Raw genomic sequence first — 23,363 nt, forward strand, 5'->3', positions numbered from 1 at the left:
GTATGGGATCTTAGTGACCTCTTGGTCGTCTTTTGTGTGTTTATCGAGGGGGGGAGTTGGGATTTGGGGGTTTTTGTTGGTAGGGTGGAGTTGGTGAGCTGAGGGGGGGGATCGCCGTTTCTGTTTTATGGTCTATTCAACTACGTTGTATTGTTGGATGCTGGTTCTTTTGATTTTGATGTGTTCCTTGCTGTCTCTTGCTTGGTATTCTCAATAAAAAATTATTAAAAATCCATGTAGGACTCTCATATGACACTATATTATTTGGTACAGCAATGAGAACTCAGAGTCCGATTTCTGCAAATAATAATAAGTTATTATTAATATTGACAGGGGTCGCCATGCAACAAATTACTCAAAATTGGAAAGATTATACTAAATTAAATTATACATTTTGGTGGAATTCAGTTTGCCACATATATAAGATGGAAAAGATGTTAGCGTTACAACAAGGGAATCTTCATAATTTTAAAAAAATATGGGGACCATTGACTAGTTACTCTAATGATCAGATATCTTAGCACATGGATAGATTATATTTGGGGTTAGGGAGGGTAATTTATATCATATGGAAATAGGAATATTGATAAAAAGGGGGGTATTTATTTTATCTTACAAGATTATTTGATTGTAATTCAAGTGTTATGTGAAAATTGTTTTATTATGTAAATTCACTTGATGTAAGAATTGAAAATGAATAAAGATTTACAAAAAAAAAAAAAAAAGATTTGAACATAAATCTACAGCCTCAGCATCCTCAGTTTGTGATGTCATAATATTTCATTCCACCAATAAGAGCCAACCTCATCAGTGAGGTCACAATGGCTTGATTGTCCTAGACTTGGCTCATTTTCACTACATTTTGATTTCTAGGGTGGTGCAGTGCTTAAAGCTACAGCCTCAGCACCCTGAGGTTGTGGGTTCAAACCCCCGCTGCTCCTTGTGATCCTGGGCAAGTCACTTAATCCCCCCCCCATTGCCCCAGGTACATTAGAAAGATTGTGAGCCTACCAGGACAGACAGGGAAAATACTTGAAGTACCTGTGTGTAAACCACTTTGAGTATAGTTGTAAAATTACAAAATGGCGGTATACAAGTCCCAATCCCTTTCCCTTAGCTTTGTCACTAAAGTCCACTCTTCTCTCAACCAGTGCTGCTTTAAAACACCAGCCACACCTTCTTTGCAGAGGCCGAAGTCTGCTATCTTCACAAAACCTTCAGTGTCAAGTAATAAGTTATCCAGTTTCAAATCTCTAAGGAGAAAGGTGAGAGAGTGCTCATTCAATTCAATGCACAGATAAAGAACACAGACCTCCCTCCTCATTCACGCTATCAGAGCAAGCTGGGTCCCCTCCCCACGGAGCGCACCTTTGGAATTACAGCAAACGAGACCTCTGCCAATGACCTTGTGAGGAGTTTCGAGAAGCTCAAAAGCTGCTACTGACGGGAACTCTCTAGAAATTAGTCAAACGAGAAGGTTTCGACAGCAACTCCTGGGCTAGTCAGCTACCAAATTCACCTCGCGGGCACTGGCGTTTTTAACTCACCTGTACACGATTTTGTGGTCATGTAGAAACTGCAAACCGAGCACAACACAAGCTGCGTAGAACCTGCCGTGGGGGAGAGAAAGAGAATTCCTGATGAATTTTCCACAACCGTCTCTCTTTGCCTCCACGAAAGAAACTCCCCAGGATCAGACTTTGGGGATGCACCAAAGGTCTGTCCATCATTCTTGTAACAGAGACTCTTACTTAAGCCCCCCTGCAGAAGAACTTTGACTAGAAGTGGGGGAGGGACATCCAGATGTTTCCATTTTATAGGAAAAACTACCGTTCGCTTTAGGATCCAGTTTAAATGCGCATGCATAATCTTCTCGCTTCTCTATGGAATATTTGATCCTTTTGTCCCCTTATGTTGGAATACCTTTAGACTTTGCCATTTGAGAAACACACAAAGATATAAATAAGCCTTCCCTTCCTTTAAGGCAGGGGTAGGCAATTCCGGTTCTCGAGAGCCAGAGCCAGGTCAGGTTTTCAGGATATCCACAATGAAAATGTACGAGATGGATTTGCATGCACTACCTCCTTGAGATGCAAATCTATCTCATGCATATTTATTGTGGATATCCTGAAAACCTGACCTGCCTGTGGCTCTCGAGGACCGGAATTACCTACCCCTGCTTTAAGGGAATCAAATCTGCTGGGAAGCTCAGTCAATCTTTTGTTTTCAAGTTTGTGGAGATCTGGAATGAACTTCCTGACTCCATTAGGCCAGCTGCAATTCTTTGGTAAATCCTTGAAAACTTTGTGGTTCTCGCAATTTTTAAACGGTTTAACTACAGCCTCAATGAAATGATAATATTATAGTTATTTTTCTTATGTACTTTAGTTTTTAATGTTCAATAACTTTTATTGAGTTTTATAAATAAAATATACATAACAAAAATCTTACAAATATCATCTCAACTCCATTAATTAGTTCTTCGTTCTCCTACGTTTTCTGCTATGTACTCTAGTCTTAATCGTATGTGAACCGAGTCGAGTTCCACTGGGAGATGACCCGGTATTTAAACCGAAGATTAGATTAGGTTAGGACGTGTCTTGTTTGCAGTGACAGGGGGACTAAAACAAGGAAGAACAGTCAAACACACACAATGGCATTAAAGCAAGCTGAAGGTTCTTCAAGGCAAACCTCCTTCCCATCACCTGATGACTTTCCCTTTATGGAAATCCAAGGTCAAACAGAGCACATTAGCCAATCTTTCAGAAATACAGCTTACTGCAGTGGGCATTCAAAACAGTGTAGTTACTTACCTGTAACGTAGGTTCTCCGTGGACAGCAGGATAGTCAGATTGTTAAGACCTTCTGGATTTGCAAATTGCACACAACCATGTGAAGAGAGTTCTAGTTAAATAGGGAAAACTTTTGTAGGTGGCTCTTTGAAGTGACCACTGCTCACCTAATTCATTTTGATCCCGCTGTCAACTCAGGAATTTCCATTAAGTACGCAACTAGAGGTGGCAGGTTTGTAAACAGTACCAAAAAATACTCAAATTGTGAACTCCAAAACCCCGACAAAATCAAGCATACAAGGGAATGACAAATATGCTTGATTTTGTTGGGGTTTTGGAATTCACAGCTTGAGTATTGTGTGTGGGGGGGGGGGGTTTCCTTGATTTTTGAGAGGTTTGTAAATAGTGCAATGATTATAGTCAGCCAGAAGGAGGTGCCAGAGACCAGACTAACAGCCAACAGACCTCAAGACAAGAGTTCGCTTTGCAGAAGCCCAAAGTCCCGAGGTTGCCCAGGAGACGGTGTTGGATTACAACCTAGACTACAGATTTTCTTAAATTTACTCAAGGCTGCAAGAGTTGTTCGACCGTCAAGGCTCTGGAGTTCTAACGCCCCTCCCCTAACTCTCGGGAGGCTCAAACAGCTGCACTCACATTGCCCTGGGCTCCGAGAAAACGTCCGTGTGGATATGCATCATGAGGTCTCCTCCCGCCGTATACTCCATGACGAAGCAGACGTGCTCGGCGGTTTGGAAGCAGGCCAGCAGGTTCACCAGGAAGGGGTGGCGGGAGCTGTTCACAGTTTCAAAAATCCTCTTCTCACACATAAGGCTGTAAAGAGAGAGGAGAGGAAGTTAAGTAACTTTTCGCCAGAGGGGGGTGGGGGGGGAGGGAGTCTCCTCATTCAGGCCATCCCCAACAGCATCACCTGATCAATGCTGGCCTGCTCAAGAGACACACTATACAGGTACGACCTCATCTAGAGTACTATGTTCAGAGACCCTCAAAATGTAGACCCCCCCCCAAAAAAAAAAAGTCTGAATGAACTATGTATACCCAAGAGGAAAGAAAATACAGGAGAGATACAACATACAAGATGATAAAATACCTTAAATACCCCTCTGACTTTGACCCCTATCCTGGTATTCTGTGTTGTCGGTCTTGATTGTAAGCTCACTCGAGCAGGGACCGTCTCCCTTGTGACTCTATACAGCGCTGTGTCTGGTTAATAACAGTAGTAGTAGCGGTATAAGAAACAAACTATTTCCTTCACGAGGTTTAGCTCAAGAGGTCACGATATGAGTCTCAGAGGAGGAAATACTGTTTCATAGAATGGCTGGTCGAAGTAAAAAAAGGCTCCAAGGGCAAAGGGCAGAAGCGGGCAGAGAAAGCGAGGTTAGAACCAGCGATCAGGTAGGATCCGTAGTAACGCAACAGATGGGCGTCACGTACACATCAACAGTTACTGCAGTTTCTCATGACGTTGTAGCAAAAACAACAGACGCCCAGTAATCAGTTAGCAGGGTCATCGTAGCCTCTGGGGAGGGTTGGGGGACGCACAACGGAGGCCTGGCCTGACTTGGGGTTGAATGCATGCAAGTCTTCCAGAGAAAAATGCTGTTTGTAGCTCCCGGGGCAAAGTCTCCCAGCATGCACCTGCCCCAGAATCCTCTTCTCTTAAGTGTATGTCTTAGGCTTTTAGCCACACGGAGGGAGGGCAATTAAAATCCCCCCCCCCAGACAAAGGAGGGTGAATCCAGGTGCTAATCACTTACCTCTCCACCTCATCACGAGCAATGATGTCCCCCTTCTTCAAGGCTTTGATTGCGTACAGATTCCCTGTCACCTTGTACTCCGACAGCAGCACCTGTGGCCACACAGAGAAAGTTACTAGCCAAACCCCCATAGGATACATGTCTGTGTTAGAAAATGCCCCAGAGAGATGGGAGTTTGCACTGTCATGAAGAGGCCCACAGAGCCCACTATGGTCTTTGAAAAGCTGAAGGAGGGATGGCTTACTGTGGAAGCAGAGGACTACGAGCGGGTCTCGCCCACAATAAAAAAAGACTAGCCAGACAATTTGCAAACAGCGGATGAAACGTAAACATGAACGGCTTCACGAACACAAAAGGTCGAGTTTTCCAGAGAAAATCGGCTTCGTAAGTACTGTAAAAAATTAGGCAGATGGGCTTCCAACCTCCCAGCACACCACAGACCCCACAATTCCCCTGTAAATCAAACACTGCAGCTTTTCTCATCCAGTGCAGTCTCAACATTGGTTTTTAAACTTATATTCCGGATTACAAAACAAAACAATCGTAAGATAAAAACACCAAGAAAACAGTAGTAAAACACAGTAAAACAAAACAATTGAATGTTTGACTTTGGGACTGTAATTTGTATTAATTTAATGATTAATTTTTGATATGGATAAACACATTTTTTAATTGTATGTATTAATTATGGTTTATTAAGATTTGACTGTTTTTACTAGAATTGTTATTAGAATTATTATGATGGAGATGTTGATTGCTTAGCATTTTAGAAGGAAAAATATATATATATTTTTTAAACTTTTGCTTTTATTTTGTTATAGGGGAAAACACCCTCCAGGGTTTCAAGACAAAGTTGGACAAGTTCATGCTAAAATGGTGAGACCGGACTCATTTGGAGCACTGGTCTTGACCTCTATGTCCAAAAGATTGCAAAAGTTAAATAGTTCTTTGTCTAATAGATGCTGGCATTGTAATCTGGATATAGGGACTTTAGATCATCTTTTGTTCTATTGTCCCCATATCTTAGCCTTTTGGAACTCAATCTGGGATCAAGTAAATTGTTTATTGGAAAACCATGTAGCGTTATCTTATGATACTGTGCTTTTTGGTATGTCTATGAGAAAAAAGAGTCCGATATCAATGTGTAATAACAAACTTTTATTGATTTTGACTGGAGTTGCCATCCAACATATTACTAATAACTGGAAAGATCATAGTAGGCTTAATTTTAAGTTTTGGTGGAATTCAGTATGTCACATATATAGAATAGAAAGATCAATAGCGGTGCAAAATGGAAATTATAAAAACTTTATTAAAATTTGGGAGCCATTAACGTCCTTTTGTCAAGATTGATGCCATTTTTCTAATATTTTTCTACTAATTATGTAAGATATAGGGTTGGGTGGGGGGTGGGTTTCCATTATATAAAAAATAAAAATAAAGAGGGATTTGAGGGTGGGAGGGGAAGGGTTATACTTATAATTATAAGATATAATGATAAGATGTACAAGTGCTTAGATTTATTTTATTATAAATTTTTGTACACTTGATGAAAGTTTTAAAATGAATAAAGAACTTATTAAAAAAAAATGGACAATAGAATATGGGAGATTATATTTACACACTGGGGGATGGGGGGGTGGTATATTTGATATTGAAAGTTTGTTTAATTACTTTAAGAAGGGTGGGAGGGAGGGGATTACTATTTTCTTTGTTTCAGACGACTTGGTAAAGATTTTCAAGTGTAGTATTGAAATTATAATGGATCCATTTCTGTACATTTATTGTCTGTTTTAAAAGGATTCAAGAATTTTAGTTACTTTATGTAGGGTTGGGGGGGTGAAGATTTATATTTTTGTTCTAGAGGATATGGTTAAGAATTTCAAGTGTTATATTGAAAGTTTAATGGATATATTATTGTACACTTGTTTATGATTTAAAATGAATAAAGAATTAAAAAAAAAAAAAGAATAGTAAATGATCTAATGTCCCAGCTTCAAGATGGCAATGCCAGCCTCTATTAGACTTAGAGCTGTCTAATTTTTGTCAACGAACTGGGGTCCAAAAATGCTCTATGTAACAAGAAAAACCAAGTTTCTCTCATAGATGCCGACAACGTACACCTCATCCTCCAAGTCCAGATTCGTGGCCATTGAGACGCAGTAATCTGATGCTTTATCTCATTCTCAATTGTCCAACCAGATTATTCCATAGCTTTAACCCCTGCCGCCGAAATAGCCAGAGCTCTGGTACTAGGCCTATCTCGCAAGCTGTAACTCATCAACCGATTACGTGCAACGCATTCTCCGATCTTAAGGATCGACGGGGCTGATGTAACGTCACAGCACGTGAAAGATTTGCTTGAAAACTCAACACCAACACCTTAAACACTACTTGAGTTATAAAGAGGTAGCCAATGTAATTTTCATTGTAAAGGTGTCACGTGCTCAGATTTACTGCCACCAAAGATTAAACACACTGCAGCATCCTTAACCGCTTGTAAAAATCTACATTTGGACAATGATTTAATTTAAAGTGGCATAGAAATTTTTACAATAAATAAATACCCAAATCCAGTGCATTACAATAATCCAACGTTGGCAATACAACACGAAAATCATATTGGGGATAGCACTGGTTTTAATCTACTCAAAGCCGCAACTGAAAGCAAGCAAATTTAATGACAGATAAAAGCTGATCCTTCATGGATAAAAGAGAATCTATCCAAATGCCTAATACTTTCATTTTCTTTCGCACTATAAGTACCATACTAGCTACTAGAGAAAGACAGGTTGTTCACCCTCTCCAAGGTAGGGAGAACGAGAGGGCACTCTCTAAAGTTGAAAGGGGATAGATTCGGTACAAACGTAAGGAAGTTCTTCTTCACCCAGAGAGTGGTAGAAAACAGGAACGCTCTTCCGGAGGCTGTTAGAGGGGAAAACACCCCTCAGGGATTCAAGACAAGGTTGGACAAGTTCCTGCTGGAACCAGAACAAACGCAGGTAGGGCTGGTCTCATTTAGAGCACTGGTCTTTGCCCTGGGGGCCACCGCAGGAACGGACTGCTGGGCACGATGGACCACTGATCTGACCCAGCAGCTGCACTTCTGGTCATAATGGATCTTCAACCCTTCCTACCAACATCAACTCCGTTTTGCAAGATCCGAAACTAGTCTATGACACATCAGCCAATCATTCATTAATCCTTCAACTCACTTTGCCAATCTGACAGAGAAAAGAAAAACTGTACCATAACTAAAACCTAACTTATGAAATACATTACTCAATGACGTTTGAAGAAAAGCGCACACAGCGCAGAACCTTTGCGGTTCCCCCTATCTGTAGTCAGCTTTGTAGAAATACATCCATGGCACGTAAGAGAAAGCAGGTAAACCCTCTGAAGCAGCCAGGTTACTCTCTCTCCGACATCCAGACAACTTTCAAAACATGTAGAAGAGGAGGATGTGGGAACCAAAGCCTTTATTATTTTATAAATACGACTTTAGTTCTGTAATAAGAACATAAAAATTGCTGCTGCTGGGTCAGACCAGTGGTCCATCCTGCCCAGCAGTCTGCTCATGCAGCGGCCCCCGGGTCAAAGACCGGTGCTCTAAATGAGTCCAGCCTCACCTGCGTACGTCCAACTTTGTCTTGAATCCCTGGAGGGTGTTTTCCCCTATAACAGACTCCGGAAGAGCGTTCCAGCTTTCTACCACTCTCTGGGTGAAGAAGAACTTCCTTACGTTTGTACCGAATCTATCCCCTTTCAACTTTAGAGAGTGCCCTCTCGTTCTCCCTACCTTGGAGAGGGTGAACAACCTGTCTTTGTCTACTAAGTCTATTCCCTTCATTATCTTGAATGTTTCATAAGAACATAAGAATTGCCTCTGCTGGGTCAGATCAGTGGTCCATGGTGTCCAGCAATCCGCTCACATGGCAGTCCTTAGGTTAAAGACCATTGCCCTAACTGAGACTAGCCTTACCTGCATACGTTTTGGTTCAACAGGAACCCGTCTGACTTTGTCTTGAATCCCTGGAGGGTGTTTTCCCCTATAACAGCTTCTGGAAGAGCATTCCAGTTTTCTATCACTCTCTGGGTGAAGAAGAACTTCCTTACATTTGTACCGAATCTATCCCCTTTCAACTTTAGAGAGTGCCCTCTCGTTCTCTCTACCTTAGAGAGTGTGAACAGTCTGTCTTTATCTACTAAGTCTATTCCCTTCAGTATTTTGAATGTTTCGATCATGTCTCAAATTGATGCTGTTTCAACAAATCTTAATGACCTCTACTTGGAGAATTCCCAAGCCACGCCATTGCAAAGCTATCTGAAGTGGGGGAGGGGCCCTGCATGGTTACTCTATCATCCATTTTGTGGTTGTGCTAAAAACTGTGAGTTTATCGTAAGGAGGACTGAGGTTAACCACTTATGTCCCAGGAAAACAGATCCATGGAGGGAGGTACCATTCTCGACCTGTAAAGGGAAGGAACAGTGATACAGAATGCCACCCAGCTCAATTCAAAACATTTAAGCCAGAGTAATTAAAGGGCAACCTAACAAGCTAGATCAATTTTAACAGATCCATAATTAACCCCTCTTACACATTTCTACAATTTTTAACTATAGAGGTGATTGTTAATAGAAATGAAAAGAACCCAAATTTGAAAATTAAAGCTTTTGCTATGGCTTATGGTGATTCATTGCTTGCTAACCAATGAGGGTGGGGAGTCTGAATCTGATGAGGGAACAGTTCAATCACCCCTCAACAGCGCCAGTATTGGAGGTAGCTAATGAGAGGTTCAGAGGGTATAAATTAAAGTCCTTTGTACAGGTAAAACACAGAAAGTGCTTTAATAATCACCCTCCATGAATGCGGATGGGAGAAGACGTTCACACAACGGATGTAGATTGGGGGAGGGAAGTTCACATATGCCTTTTTTTTTGGAGTGTCATGATAATTCCTGAGCGTAAGAATCACCCTAGGGATTTTGTCGCACCGTGGGTGGTTTCATGATCAGCTTGGAAGCTCTTCTGTTTTCACCTGCAGAATGACTGAAGAGCGCAAAGACCTAAATTAAACCAAAGCTCCATGTACAGGGAAGACCTACCTTGCCAAAATGTCCTCGTCCCAGCACTGCAAGGAGGTTGAAATCTTGAAGCGTTAAAGGACCTTTTTTCTGAGGGCTAGAGAGAGAACATCAGAATTAATTAAAAATCCATTCCGCCAGGGTAAGTCTTTGAGAGTGCTGTCAAATTTAAAATCGAGGTGGAAGGAGATGATGTAGGTGAACCTGGTCTCAAAAAGGTCGACAACAAGGTCTTTGTCCAATGATAGGAACCTTTACCCCAATTGATCGTCATTACAAAAACTTTGGTTTTTTGACACAAGGGACAGTTGAGGTCGTTTCTCCTCGTTGTATTCAGTGATATCATCTCAACTGTGTTCTTTTTTCTGTATATGGTCAGATTTATGCCATGTGGAATTTATCCGGTGGGGGGGGGGAATGGCATTCTTGGCAGGGGCAGGTGTTCAGGAAAAAATTTTCAAAGGAATTTAGACGCCCAGCTGTGAAGTTAGGCACCCAAATCCCTGGGGATGACAGCTGCCATGGGTGAAGTAGCCAAATGGAGCGGCATGCTTTCACAGGGTGGCTCTGTTTAGCTGCGTCGCAAGCAGGCGTTCAAGGGCATTTGAACCAATGAAAGAAATATTTATGCTTACACAGATACAATTTCAAATATATGAGCATAACTGGAATTCTTTCTTTGACTTAAGGAAACAGAAAGATCCAGTGCAATGAAGCACCTCGCAGACCTTCTGGTTAGTGACGTGGCCCGAGAACCATGGAAACTGCAGCTTCTCGTGTTACTTCACCCTCCATTATCCCAGATACAAAATAAGTACCTATATATTGTATAATGTGTAAACCGCTTTGATTGCAATAACAGAAAGGCAAAAAACAAAAGGAATACCCCAAAATACCCACAAAGAAGAAAATCCAGAGAAAACCAAAAAAACTCTGGAGTGACGATGTTCCCAAATGGACTTTATTTGAAAGTATCAAAGTTCCAAAGGTCCACTGAAATCATCCACTTAAAATAATTCCATCCACATAAAAGTAAATCATCCACATAAGAGCCTTAAAGGACCTAGTCCGCTAGGGATACAGGACCCAACACGGTCCGCGTTTCAACAAAAAGTCTTCTTCAGGGTCCCTGGGGGTCCTATAAAGGTGAGTATGTGGGAAACAATTGTGTGGTGAACCGGAAGTGAGACACTGCTTGCATTTGCAATGGAAAAGCATTATCAAACTCCATCCTCTTTCCCTTTCCGCAAAGAGCAATGGCTATATATGTGTATCTTTCCAATTAGAAAAGAATCATTGGTACAAAAGCTGATAGTTCACTTTGTAAATGTGTCCTCCTGGATGGCGCAGAGGAGAACATAAGAATAGACTTACTGGGTCAAACCAATGGTCCATCAAGCCCAGTATCCTGTTTCCACAGTGGCCAATTCAGGTCACAAGTACCTGGTGAAAACCCAAATAGTAGAAACATTCCAGAATCTCAAAGAGTAAGCAAGATTCTGGAACCCCAAAAAGTAACAACAGTCCAGAATCTCAAAGAGTAGGCAAGATTCCGGAACCCCAGAGAGAAACAACATTCCAGAATCTCAAAGAGTAGGCAAAATTATGGAACCCCAAAGAGTAACAACATTCCAGAATCTCAAAGAGTAAGCAAGATTCCGGAACCCCAAAGAGTAGCAACGTTCCAGAATCTCAAAGAGTAAGCAAGATTCTGGAACCCCAAAGAGTAGCAACGTTCCAGAATCTCAAAGAGTAAGCGAGATCCTGGAACCCCAAAGAGTAGCAACATTCCATGCTACTGATCCCAGGGTAAGCATTGGCTTCCCCCATGTCTGTCTCAATAGCAGACTTTAGAAGGGCTGAACAGTCTTACCTTTGCAGAGAGTTACTCGGTGGTCTTTTGGCATCTTGCAGAGACATCAGCTCTGGCGAGTGGAGCTCTGACCCAGCTAGCCTTTCATTCTGAAATCAGAAATAAGGGCAGGTCAGCAACCACGGACAGAAATCCTCACAGTGTGCTCCTCCCTCTCACACCACCAGGCAGGAAGCAAAGACCTCTTCTTCCAAAACTGGGTTCTTAGTGATCTTGCAGCGCCAGGTCCCCATATTTAACTGTCTACGGAATGTAATGGTTGAGAACATACACAGTGGTCTAACGACAGAGGCTGAAGTCCAGTCAGGGACACAATATCAAAATCACAACTGCTGATGATGAGCAGAGGGGTTTCCTTTGGGCCCCAAGGTCAAGTTTCCTGAGTCCGGGGCTAGAAATCGTCATCCCTAGGTGATATCAGTCTACAAGACCTTTGGGATGCCATGCTCTTACCGTTGACGGTCGCTTGGGAGTTTCCGCGTCACTCTGGCTGCCTCTTGGCCCGTGCTGGGGTTTCTGTGGGGGGACGTCAGCATCCAGGCTCAGCTTCTCTATGGAAATACTGCTGAGAGAGAGAGAGAAAGAGAGACCCAAAGCTGCCAGTCAGTGAGGTCTCAATATGTGACTGTCATTACAGGATGGAGTAAGGAGGAAGAGACCTTGGTTCAGTTGCTTCACTAAACCCACTTGATTAGCACCAGTAATTGGCCGCTATACGCGTGAACATCAGGTGCTATTATATAAATCAGGCATTTAAATCACTTAGCGCACAGCTGTCATGGGGGGGGGGAGTACTTGTGGGTGGAGCCAGCAACATGCACAACTTATACACTTCTCCCTCCTTATTCGCCGTGATGGGGGATTAACAGAACCGTATTCGCGGTTTTCTATTAAAAAACATTGTGAATATGGTGAAACCGAGAATTAAATGGTGGGAGACCTGGCCTGTTCCTGAAGGAGAGGCAAAACATGGTGAAGAAAGTGCCGGGAATCAGCGATTTCTCTATGCAAGCTGATGTGATTTGGGGGGGAGGAGCCAGCAAGCTAAAAACCGTGAATAATCGAAACCGCGATTGCTGAAAGCGCGAATACGGAGGGAGAAGTGTAGAACACCTTCAGTCACACACCAATCTGTTGTAAGTAGGAATGTCTAACGTTCGGTGCGTTAATAATCCGTGATGGTTTATGTGCCCTTAAGCTGTTACAGGATTTGGCACTTAAGTGTGCCCTTTCATAAATGAGGTGCCAGCTTACAAAATTGGTGCCAAAGGGTTTCAGACCTGGGGGGGGGGAGGTTGAGGTACCCAAGGGCCTCTGGCAGTTGGGTTCAGTATTTGACTTCTGTATTAGAAATCACTCATTTGGTACGGGAAGGTATGACCTTCCTAGCAGACGGTCCCAGAGGGGTTCTTAACCTGACAGAGAAGTGCCAGCTCCGGACGCTCTGCTCTTAAGGTCTATAGATCGATAACTCTTAAAAAAAAAAAAAAAAGAAAAGGGAGCTAAAATTAGAATTTATATTGCAATCTCTGCTCTGAAAAAAACCCCAACCTCCAGAATGTCTCTTCCTCCAGCTTAAACTGCCCATCTGTGCCTTTTTCTCTGAGCACGGACTCCCCCTTCTCTGTCCTTCACCTGCCCACTCCCATGGATAAGATCCCAGATCACCCCAAGATGGAGTTTGACCAGTACCAAGGCTAATGCACCTCACCGTGCTCAGGGGATCTTCTCCTTGGTCACTGTGGTTACCCCACGATCAGGAAGGCTAGAGGGGGTATAAAAGTTATTGCTCCAAGCTCCCTGCCCTTAACCCTTACCTTCATCTTGCCCACAAGTCCCAGGTCAGCCCATGACTGGTTTGGGAGTCTATATGGTCCAGATCCTGCATGGTGAACTGTCTCCATCCGCTGGAGACAGAAAAATACTCCCTGCAAGGAGCCTTTAGGAGGCGAATCCCAGGGAACTCTTTTCTTTTCGTGCCCACCAGCGGATGGACACTAAGTAACCACTTGTACTGGATTGGGTGGTATGGATGCTAAGGAAATGTTCATTTTGCACTCAGAATGAGATAGCTCTGGCGTAGTCTTTACAGATTTAATTAAGGTTTCATTAGAGATATAAGTCACAGATAATATAATTGGATAAGAGGAATAAATTAGGGTAAATTAGGAGACTGGATGAAGGCTGAATCAGGAACACAAATGAATTATTTCAGTCCGGTTAGGCAGACCTGTGGTTAAGAGAGATCTTACCCAGAGGAGACAGATGACAGGCTCTGCCTGCTCTCAGAGCCGGGTCCTGTATGCATTTGAGCTGTGGGGCTATAGGTACCCGTGGAGTTGGTAGTTGGAATTGCCCTTCGCAGCAGCCTCACCCATGTGGCGATGTCAATGTTCATTTGACGGGCACGTAAGAACGCTTTCCCTGAAAGTTAAAATTAATAATGCAAGGTGAGTTTTGCTGGCATCAACAGGTCACCCTGTTGGGAGCAGACGGTTTTCAGAGAGAAAAACTTGCTTAGTACAGATTTAAGGGTGTAACCTGATCACGCTAGGAGGTCTGGAAAGCGTGTCTCAAATTTTATTGCAAATTTCAGGGTCTCTATTATATGACAAAATAAAAATTACTAAAGGGATTTCAGGATGGGAGAGGGAGGGTTATATTTACAACTATAAGTTATAATGATAAGATGTACAAGTGGTTAAATCTATGTTATTGTGTTGCAATTTTTGTACACTTGATGAAAGTTTTAAAATGAATAAAGAATTTATAAAACAAAGAATGTAAATACCCCAAAATAAGAAGCATAAATCTTGTAATTTTAACTTGCCTTCAGCTCCCAAATCCCTAGGGCTCAAGCACATTAATCAAACTGTTAAATGATGAGCACCTACAATGGAGCACTCAGCTGGGAGGGGCACAGTACCCCTGCCTGGAGCTATAAAGCTCCCTAAGTTCTCAAAGTTTGGTGGTTCTTAGGCCTAGATTCACTAAGGGCATGGATTGGATCCAATCCGTGAGGGATCTGATCCGATCTGTGTGCGGGGGGGCTGATTCATGAATCGCCCTCGTGCAAATAAGGGCGATCGGAATCACGCCCCCAACCGCCTGCCCGGATCGCTCTATAGTGATCCCAATGCACCTGTAGATGGTCTGGCGCTGGCCCTCTGTGCTTGGCAAAGCTCAATTTTACTTTTTCATGAGACCGTGGTTTTTATTCAATCCCCCCCCAAAAATGTTACAAATCACCAAAAAACCAATTCATTTGTTTCTTGATTTTCCAGCTGTTCTCACAGGTATAAATGCAAGAACAAACAAAATAACCTGGGGAGTGTTTGGTGGAGTGATTAGACCTACAGCCTCAGGACCCTGGGGTTGCGGGTTCAAATCCTGCACTGCTTCGCATGACCCAGGGCAAGTCACTTAATTCTCCACCGCCCCAGGTGAGCCCACCGGGACAGACAGGGAAAATGCTTGAGTACCCGAATGTAAACCCCTTAGGTTATAAGTGCTATATAAATACTTGAAAGAAAAAAAGAAATAAACATACAATTAAGTCTTAAATAACAAACACAGTTCCTTTAAGCCAAGGCCTGGACTCTTTAAGACCTCAGCTCCGGATCCTAGAAAGGTAATTTACAAATCAAAACAGTTTTTAATCCCTCCCTCTACTCCATAACGCCCTCATCCCCCCTTTTGCACAATTGCTCCCGTAATTCTCCCTCCCTTCCCTCCCCCCATGAAAGACTTTAAAATGCAGGGAACCATTATCCATATTGTCTACAATTTGTTCAATATTTGGCTTCTTGATATAGGAGACAAAATATTCAGGCAAGGTGTCCATATCGTCATAAAGTCTTTCCATTTCTTGACAGAATTACGTGTCGCTCTCGACTCCCAACACTTCAGTCTAAGTAGTTTATTTCCCCAGTACCAGTAGGATGGAGGGGATCGAGCTCACGCAACGGTTGAGAATGCATTTTCCCCCCCCCCCCAAGATGTAACATTTATTATCAACAGCTTCTCTGATGAGCTTTGTGTTTCCACCAGATAAAATTTGCAGAACGTCATATTTATACTGAATAACCAAATACGTTTTGCAAAAAGGATGCTACTTCTTGCCCCAAATATTGAATTTTCTCCCATTCCCATATCCCGTGCATAAATGAGTTTCCCCGTCTGCTCTTTGCTCAGGGCTTCCTCCCTTTTTTATTAAACCTGCCAGGTGCCCACAGGTCGTACGCCTTCCTGGAGCCTCGTGAAAGCAGAATGTCTGGGTTTTTATGCGCGCTCTCTACTCGGGAAGATAACCCACGATACCCAATAATCTGAAAGAGGGGAGCTTAAGACCAATTTGATTTACCTTGCTGTTTAGAGAAGATTTTCTTCTGCCGCTGGAGTTTCGGGATTCTTTCTATGACAGGGTTAAAGAAAGTGACCTGAAAAGGAAGATAGGAAAATCCAATGAAATCGGGCCTAATCTGGAACCAGCTGCGGTACCTGGGTAGGTGGTGGAATCGCCATCATGGGAGGGGTGGGGTTAGGTTTCTATAAAATAGGGGAGAATATTCCCTCATTCTTTAATCTTGCATGAACTTTTCACTCCTGGCATGCAAAATTGTGAGTGTACGCTGTAGAATACTGCATAAGTTAATTGGCCAATTAGCCACTAACAACCGACAATTGGAGTTAATTGGAGCTGTGTGACTCTAATTTGCAGTCAAGCTGTTCTAGAAACCGACTGCTGAAAATCTATGGTGCATTACTGCAAGGAGGCGGGGCTGTGGGAGGGGCATGGACGGGGCTAGCACTTACACGCTAAGATTCTAGAATACTGTCAGTTACGGGCACAACTGCAACATTTCGCCGCGGACATTGGCACCAGCCATTGACATGGCGTGAACGGCCATGCCTGGGCGCTGGCACGCAAACGCCTGCCCTGCGCTCGCATTCTAGCCGAGCAGTTGCGTGCGTGATTTCCAGTAGCGAAATGCGTGTCTAAATTTTCGGCGACCTCTTCTGAATTACCCCACGTGCCAAAATTTCAAGTGCTGGGCTGCATCTCGCACAGCGTAGCTTTTCGGCGTGGGAGGAGCCTGGGCAGGACTCGCACTTCTGCACGTATCCGACAGACTACTAAGAAGGGCGCGCATATCTTTGGCATTTAGGTGTGCGCAGTTACACCAGGTTTACGGCTAGTTTAAGTGGCTGGCCCTAAATACCATGTGGAACGGGACGATTCGTCGCAGCCAGTTCATCGCGGGCCGTTTCATTGCGGCCACGCTAAAAGGGATCAAGTTTCAAGTTTATTAGCATTTGATGAATCGCTTATACAATATTTCTAAGCGATGTACAAGTTAAAAACCACCAGATGGTGGTCTCACATATATATTATACAAATTAATCATAAAACAAACAATTGACTTTTAAACAGTAGGGATGCGCTGAATAGTCCCGTTTCTTTGGAGTTTTTTAATATTTGGAGTTTTTTAATTGTACTCATACACCAGAATGTTTGATCTTTATTGATCAGGATTATATTTAAATATATCTGTTTCATTTTGCCTGTTTTGTTCTCTCTCAATTACCGTATTTGCCGGCGTATAAGACGACTTTTTAGTACCTTAAAATCCTCCCCAAAGTCGGGGGTCGTCTTATACGCCGGGTACAGTTTACATGCCCTTACTTGCGGGGCTGGATGTACTCAGTCGCGCGGCTCTTCTTCTCCCTACCTTCTCTGCTTGCAGCACAGAGCCGAACGGAAGTCTTCCCAACGTCAGCGCTGACGTCGGAGGGGAGGGAGGGCTTAAACAAAGCTTAAACAAAGCCCTCCCTCCCTCCGACGTCAGCGCTGACGTCGGGAAGACTTCCGTTCGGCTCTGCTGCAGGCATGGCAGGTAAGGAGGCCTCGCGGTACCAAGAGAGAGGGGCGGCCGCCCCGCCCCGGTTGCAGCACAGCCGGCCAGGTCCCCTTACTTTTGTGGCACTTCCCCGACCGACCGATAACAGCCCGGGTCCGACAATCCTCCCTGCCCTGTAGCCGCGAATCTAAATACCTTCTTACAGCAGCTGTAAGAAGGTAATTTAGATTCGCGGTTAAGGGCAGGGAGGTTTGTCGGACCGGGGCTGTTATCGGTCGGTCGGGGAAGTGCCACAAAAGTAAGGGGACCTGGCTGGCTGTGCTGCACCCGGGGCGGTAGAGAAGGAGGGGGGGGGGAAGGACTCTGAAAGCACTTGAAGACAGAGGAGGGAGAAGAACGCTGAAAGCACATGGGGGAATACAAAGGGGTGGAGAAGGAAGAAGGGGTCGTCTTATACGGCGAGTATAACACAAAACTCTATTTTTTAACTAAAAGTTGGGGGGTCGTCTTATACGCCCAGTCGTCCTATACGCCGGCAAATACGGTATGTGGACTAGAGGAAATTATATAGAAGAACCCTTAGGAGGTTATATCATTTGTCTTTATGTTTCTGTAAATTCCTTTTTCTTATTATTTGTATAAATGATAATGTAAAAAAATTTGATAAATAAAAAATAAAAAAAAATAAAAAAAATGAATAGTCCCGTTTCGGCACCCTTTCTACGAGTATTCCATATAAATCTTCTATACAAGCTTACAAAAGCACAACAGGCACAAGGGGGAGTCGGTTTTCGGATTCTTCACACTTTCCAAGACGCTATGTATAAGTCTGTCTGTCCATGTGTTTGTTCTATTTAATAATTGAGTCCCCTTTTTAAATTGTAAATCGCTTTGAATCTATGATACTGCGAAACGTCAAAATTTCAATAAAACTTGAAACGTGTTTCAGCCCTGAAGAAAGCATCCTGAGCCCCGCCCCGCCGAAGGAGAGGCAGACTGTTCACCGCAATCGAGCTAGCGAGGCCCACTTACCAGAGCTGGCACAGCGCTGCCCTCTCTCGCCCCTCCCGAGCTTTGGGATCAGGATGCAGAGGATCGATGTCAACTGAGAAGGTGGCAGCGTTCGTCCCCGCCTCCTTGGTGACAAGCACCACTGAAATCCGGCCCCTGGTTCGCGGACAGGGAGGAGAGGTGGAGGGTAGGATTTGGGGGCATCCAGAGGAAAAGGTGGAAGACCACGGGGAGGGGAGATCGGTCCCTCCCTGGACCCTGAATGTGTGTGAGGAGGAGTTCATTGTGGCACATTTCATGGGATGATTCAAAATGGCCGCAATGAATCGTTCTAGACCCAAATACCATGCGTTGTCTATTGTGTTTTGTGAATATTCTAGTAAAGAAAGCAGGAACCTAACTTTCCTTTATAGAATAGGGTCCTAGCAAGTACCTAATTATAGAACAGTCCGGACAGGAGATTCTACTTTGAAATGGGAAAGGGTTTTTTTGGGGGGAGGGAATGCCCTCTGGAGGTCTGAGCTGGCCTCGCCTTTTTAAGACCGCATTTCTTTCTTGCAGGGGGGGGGGTGGGGGCTTAGGTCGAATCGGTACCTCTGAAAGCAGGGTGCCCTGAGGCTCCAGGTCCAGGTGGATCTCGTGCCTCTGGTTGTCGAGGAAGTCCTCCAGCTTCAGGTACTTCAAGGCACAAAGGCTGCGATAATCTCGCCAGTACACAGAAATCTCCAGCTCCCGAGCCTGAGAAAGGTAGGGCAAGGGAAAATAAACGGAGGAAACAGGCAGTGACAATCTTCCCCTATCCAAGGCAGGCTGCCACGTTTGCTGTGAAGCTCTGCCGTGCTAAAGACACTGAACTTGTAATACAGAAAGTGTGAACTGAAGAGATGATCTTATACCATAACAGACGTCCGGCACAACAATTTACTGAGAAATTCTTGTATAGTACTGTATAATTTACAACAAATTCTCTTTAAAGTCAGATAGGTTTTCCATAAAAAGGAAATTTTGTAATTAATAATAATAACTTTATTCTTTTATACCGCCATAACCAAAAGTTCTAGGCGGTTTACACTAAAAAGAGCCGGACAATCAGCGAAATAACTACTTATGTCCCCTTCAGGAATCTGATCTCATCTTTTCAGACTAGCAAATCCATAGTTGATTAGAAAACAAAGTCACTTTGACAGTCAACAAGACTGTGGAAAATTAGGTTGTATTTTCTACTCCCCTCCCCCCCCGACACGTACCTATGAGGACCTCATTTCCATCACAAGATGGGTCATGGTGAGTTCTGTTGGATAAGAGGTGCAGCGGAGGTGTCCGAAGACAAGTTCTCTCTGCAGTAACACAGCCACGAGCTGAGGACGACGCAAGGAACTTGCGGGCCACCCTTCCCTCCAATTTTTACCCAAGACTCATTTTGCCAGAGAGACTTTTTACACGGACATAAGAAATGCCTTCACCGGATCAGACCCTAGGTCCATCTTGTCCGGCGACCCGCACACGCGGAGGCCAAGCTAGGCGATCCCTAATGGACACCTTGTTCACCCGTATCCCTCAATGTGATTTGCAAGAAGGTGTGCATCCAACTTGCCCTTGAATCCCAGAATGGTGGTCTCTGTCACAACCTCCTCCGGGAGAGCATTCCAAGCGTCCACCACTCGCTGTGTGAAGCAGCATTCTCCCCCCCCCCCTTTCCAGCTGGGTCTCGTTCATCTGTGCTGCCATTACTCACCCTCTCCAGTTCCAGGGTGAACGTTTGGCTCCAGGCCTGAAGGCTAACAGGTTTCCACGCTGTCTGCCCTACCACCACATTATCCACCTTCAACACGGCACTGACTTCGTCTGTGATGGGAGAAAAGCCATTTAAGGGTTACTGTAGAGTGGAGCAGAAGAGAGAAGGCCAAGCTACCTCTCTCCCATACCTTCTTCCTCACTTTGCAAAGTACCACAACTGTTTATTCACAGACCGACCAAAAAGAGGCATGGTAAGGGGGCAAAACAACTCAGCTGCCACACGGGCAAATTATTTCATTGATTTAAATTCAAGGCGGGTTACAGTCAGGGTTGTCTAAGTGCCAACATTGCCCCAGATGGTTTCCAAGGTCATCAGAACAGAGAATATAACCCAAGTGTCAGATTTTTTTTTTTTCTCTTCTTTATTCATTTTTAATCTCTCAACAAGTGTACAAATTAAACCATACCTATACATGAAAACATCACTTGTATATCTGATAAGAATAACAACAAAAGGTATATATATAACCCTATACCCCACCCCCATCTCCATTATTATATTACATACAATAAATACCCCCATTACATAACCATGACTCCACTTGAAAAACTGGGGGGGGGGGCCTGGAAGACTGACTATGAGACGCCCTACTTAGCCCACACTTCCAATCCCAGACTGCAGAAAAAGCAGGGCTAGGAGACAGCTCCATATCTCACCTTGACAAAAGATAGTAATTATGGCTGAACAAATAAACGGGCTATACTTAGTTACCCTTCACTATCCTAGGAGCAGACCTCAAAATCCCCTCGACAGTGGTACACCATTGACTCTGAAAAATGGGACACATGATGAAACAGGGCTTTGCTTCCACTGAGAAAGGTACCATACTCTAGCAAAGAGTTTTGGCGGTGATATTTCTACAATAGAGGGCTGGTGGATGGTGACAATGTAGCCACGAATTTCGGACTACTTGACCAGTAAGAGCACACAGTAAAACGGATGCATCAAATTTATATCAAAGAACAAGGTTGCCAAACTACAGGCAATAAAGATGTTGGCTACTCAACTGGATAGATCTTCTGTCTTCATAGGACTTCTGCCACTCAGGCTGCCACTGCGATTGTACAGTCCTCTGCCACTCCGGCCCATGAAAGAGGTCCTGCCCTCACCAGGGCTGTTACAAGGAAGGGAAATGACGGTACCCCGGGTCCGCCCAGGAACTGAATCCAGCAAGCCACTGCAGCCCAACAATCTGACTTCCAGCATACCTGGAAAAGAAGAGAGTCGATAGGGGATTTGTACACTTCCCCCCGGCAGGATCACAAGCACGGCCTCTATGCTGTACATGCACAGATCCACTAGCATGGATTTTACAGGGTTCGAAGCGCATGCAGATGAGGACAGGGACAGAACTCTTTGGGATGGGATGGGGATGAAGATCGATCCTGCGGGGACAAATTTGTTTCCGTGTCATTCTCTCAGTGCTACTTATCTGGGTAGCTTTGAATATCGGCGGAATGCATTTGCCATTCCAGTTATCCCAGCAGGAAGCCTTGCGTTCTTACCTGTCAAAGGTGAGGGTTTAGACAGCGTGTTATACTGGTTCTGCTGATACGCGGTGCTGTTCCGGGCACTGAAGGCGGACGAGGTTGCCATGATCAGCTCTTCTTTGATGATGCAGCCTTTGGGGTGGTCCTCAGGTAACTCATTTACCCTCTGCTCCAGAGAATGCTTCAGGAGGTCTAATTTTTGACTCGATTCACTCAGCCGGGTCTGAGCCTGCAGGGGAACCGAGATAAAGTTTTAACTTCCTGCCAGAGAAGCTTTGTAAAGTCAGCAGGAAAGAGGTCCGGTTCATTTGCATGCCTTTAATACTGGAAACTAGGTACCTGCTCTTGGCCCTAATCTCGTACTGTCCAACAAACATCCATTAATGGTTGAAAGCCAAGCTCATGGCTATTCCAGACAATAGCCCTAGGACAGCGGTCTCAAACACGCGGCCCACGGGCCGCATGTGGCTCTCCAGATTTTATTTGTGGCCCGCAGTCTGGACTGGATCATTATCTTCCTTTTGGAGCAGCAGCGTGTCTGGCCGGCTCGTTCCGTTCAAAGCCGCGGGTTGGCGGCTCCTTGCGCTATCCACGGAAGAGCCAGCCAGACATGCTGCTGCTCCAGTGGCGTACCAAGGGGGGGCTAGAGTGCGGCTCGTCTAGAGCAGTGGTGCCCAACCTGCTTCCCTTCCCTTCTCAGGCTGGCACCGTGTTATTTGAGCTCCCTGCTTCTCTTCGGGGCTGACCAACTCTCGCCGCCCAACGTCAATTCTGACGTCGAGAGGACGTTCTGGCTAGCCAATCGCTGCCCGGCTGCCCGGAACGTCCTTTCCGACGTTAGAATTGACGTTGGGCGGTGAGAGTTGGTCGGCCCGTGGAGAAGAGAAGGAGGGAGATCTTGGCCTGTTCCCGATGGCAGCAGCAGCAGCAGCCTATTCCCCGGCAGCGGTGGCATGGGGGAAGGCAGGAAGGAAGGAAGAAAGAAAGAAGGGGGGATAGTGAGCCAGAAACAAAGCAAAAAATGGGACACGGAATCAGAAAAAGACAAACATAGAGAAAGAAAGAAAAAGTTGGGGGAGGGAAGAGGTCTGGAGGAGAGGAAACATACAGGAGGCTGAAAGAAGGGAAGAAATATTGGATGCACAGTCAGAAGAATAAAGTGCAACCAGAGACTGATGAAATTACCAAACAAAGGTAGGAAAATGATTTTATTTTCAACTTAGTAATTGAAATGTGCCAGTTTTGAGAAAGAAAAGATATTAAACTTCAAATGTGAGGGCTGCAGAAAAAATAGGGTACTTGGAGGGCTGCAGAAAAAAATAGTTAAATACAATTTTGCATAAGGTAAAACTCTTTATAGTTTATAAATCTTTCCTTTTAACTGTTAAAGAAAAGTTTTATAAACTATAAAGAGTTTAACCTTATGCAAAATTGTCATTTCTTTAATAAGACATTAACGATTTTTTCTGCGGCCCTCCAAGTACCTACAAATCCAAAATGTGGCCCCACTAAGGGTTCGAGTTTGAGACCACTGCCCTAGGACCACCACCTTCAATTGTGTAACCTCCGTCCCCCACCAGAACTCTCTGCCTACTGATGTAAAGAATCAGACGAGAAGTTCAATATGGTCATTTCATATTTTTTTTAACTATATGATGTATGACCATGGAAAATCTAGG

The 23,363-nt window shown here is 44.2% G+C and overlaps 1 protein-coding gene across 4 annotated transcripts in view; it reads right to left on the reverse strand.

Annotated features, from left to right (window-relative positions):
- The window catches only part of PKN1 (protein kinase N1), a 132,311-nt gene that overhangs the window by 5,483 nt on the left and 103,465 nt on the right, over positions 1–23,363 (reverse strand). For 2 of the 4 annotated variants that reach the window (XM_033924057.1, XM_033924054.1), the window contains exons 6-18: positions 21,700–21,913; positions 21,202–21,402; positions 20,132–20,241; positions 18,991–19,134; positions 15,888–15,963; positions 13,777–13,948; positions 11,978–12,089; positions 11,525–11,613; positions 9,673–9,748; positions 4,568–4,659; positions 3,447–3,623; positions 1,548–1,610; positions 1,177–1,253 (exon numbers count right to left, since the gene is read on the reverse strand). In XM_033924057.1, the coding sequence (XP_033779948.1) occupies positions 1,177–1,253; positions 1,548–1,610; positions 3,447–3,623; positions 4,568–4,659; positions 9,673–9,748; positions 11,525–11,613; positions 11,978–12,089; positions 13,777–13,948; positions 15,888–15,963; positions 18,991–19,134; positions 20,132–20,241; positions 21,202–21,402; positions 21,700–21,913 (1,603 nt within the window). Of the gene's footprint in view, positions 1–1,176; positions 1,254–1,368; positions 1,455–1,547; positions 1,611–3,446; positions 3,624–4,567; positions 4,660–9,672; positions 9,749–11,524; positions 11,614–11,977; positions 12,090–13,776; positions 13,949–15,887; positions 15,964–18,990; positions 19,135–20,131; positions 20,242–21,201; positions 21,403–21,699; positions 21,914–23,363 lie in introns of all 4 variants that reach the window. The other 2 variants (XR_004537236.1, XM_033924056.1) reach the window with 2 other exon arrangements.

This window comes from Geotrypetes seraphini, chromosome 16, assembly GCF_902459505.1.
Source record: "Geotrypetes seraphini chromosome 16, aGeoSer1.1, whole genome shotgun sequence".
In the NCBI taxonomy this organism is placed as follows: domain Eukaryota; kingdom Metazoa; phylum Chordata; class Amphibia; order Gymnophiona; family Dermophiidae; genus Geotrypetes; species Geotrypetes seraphini.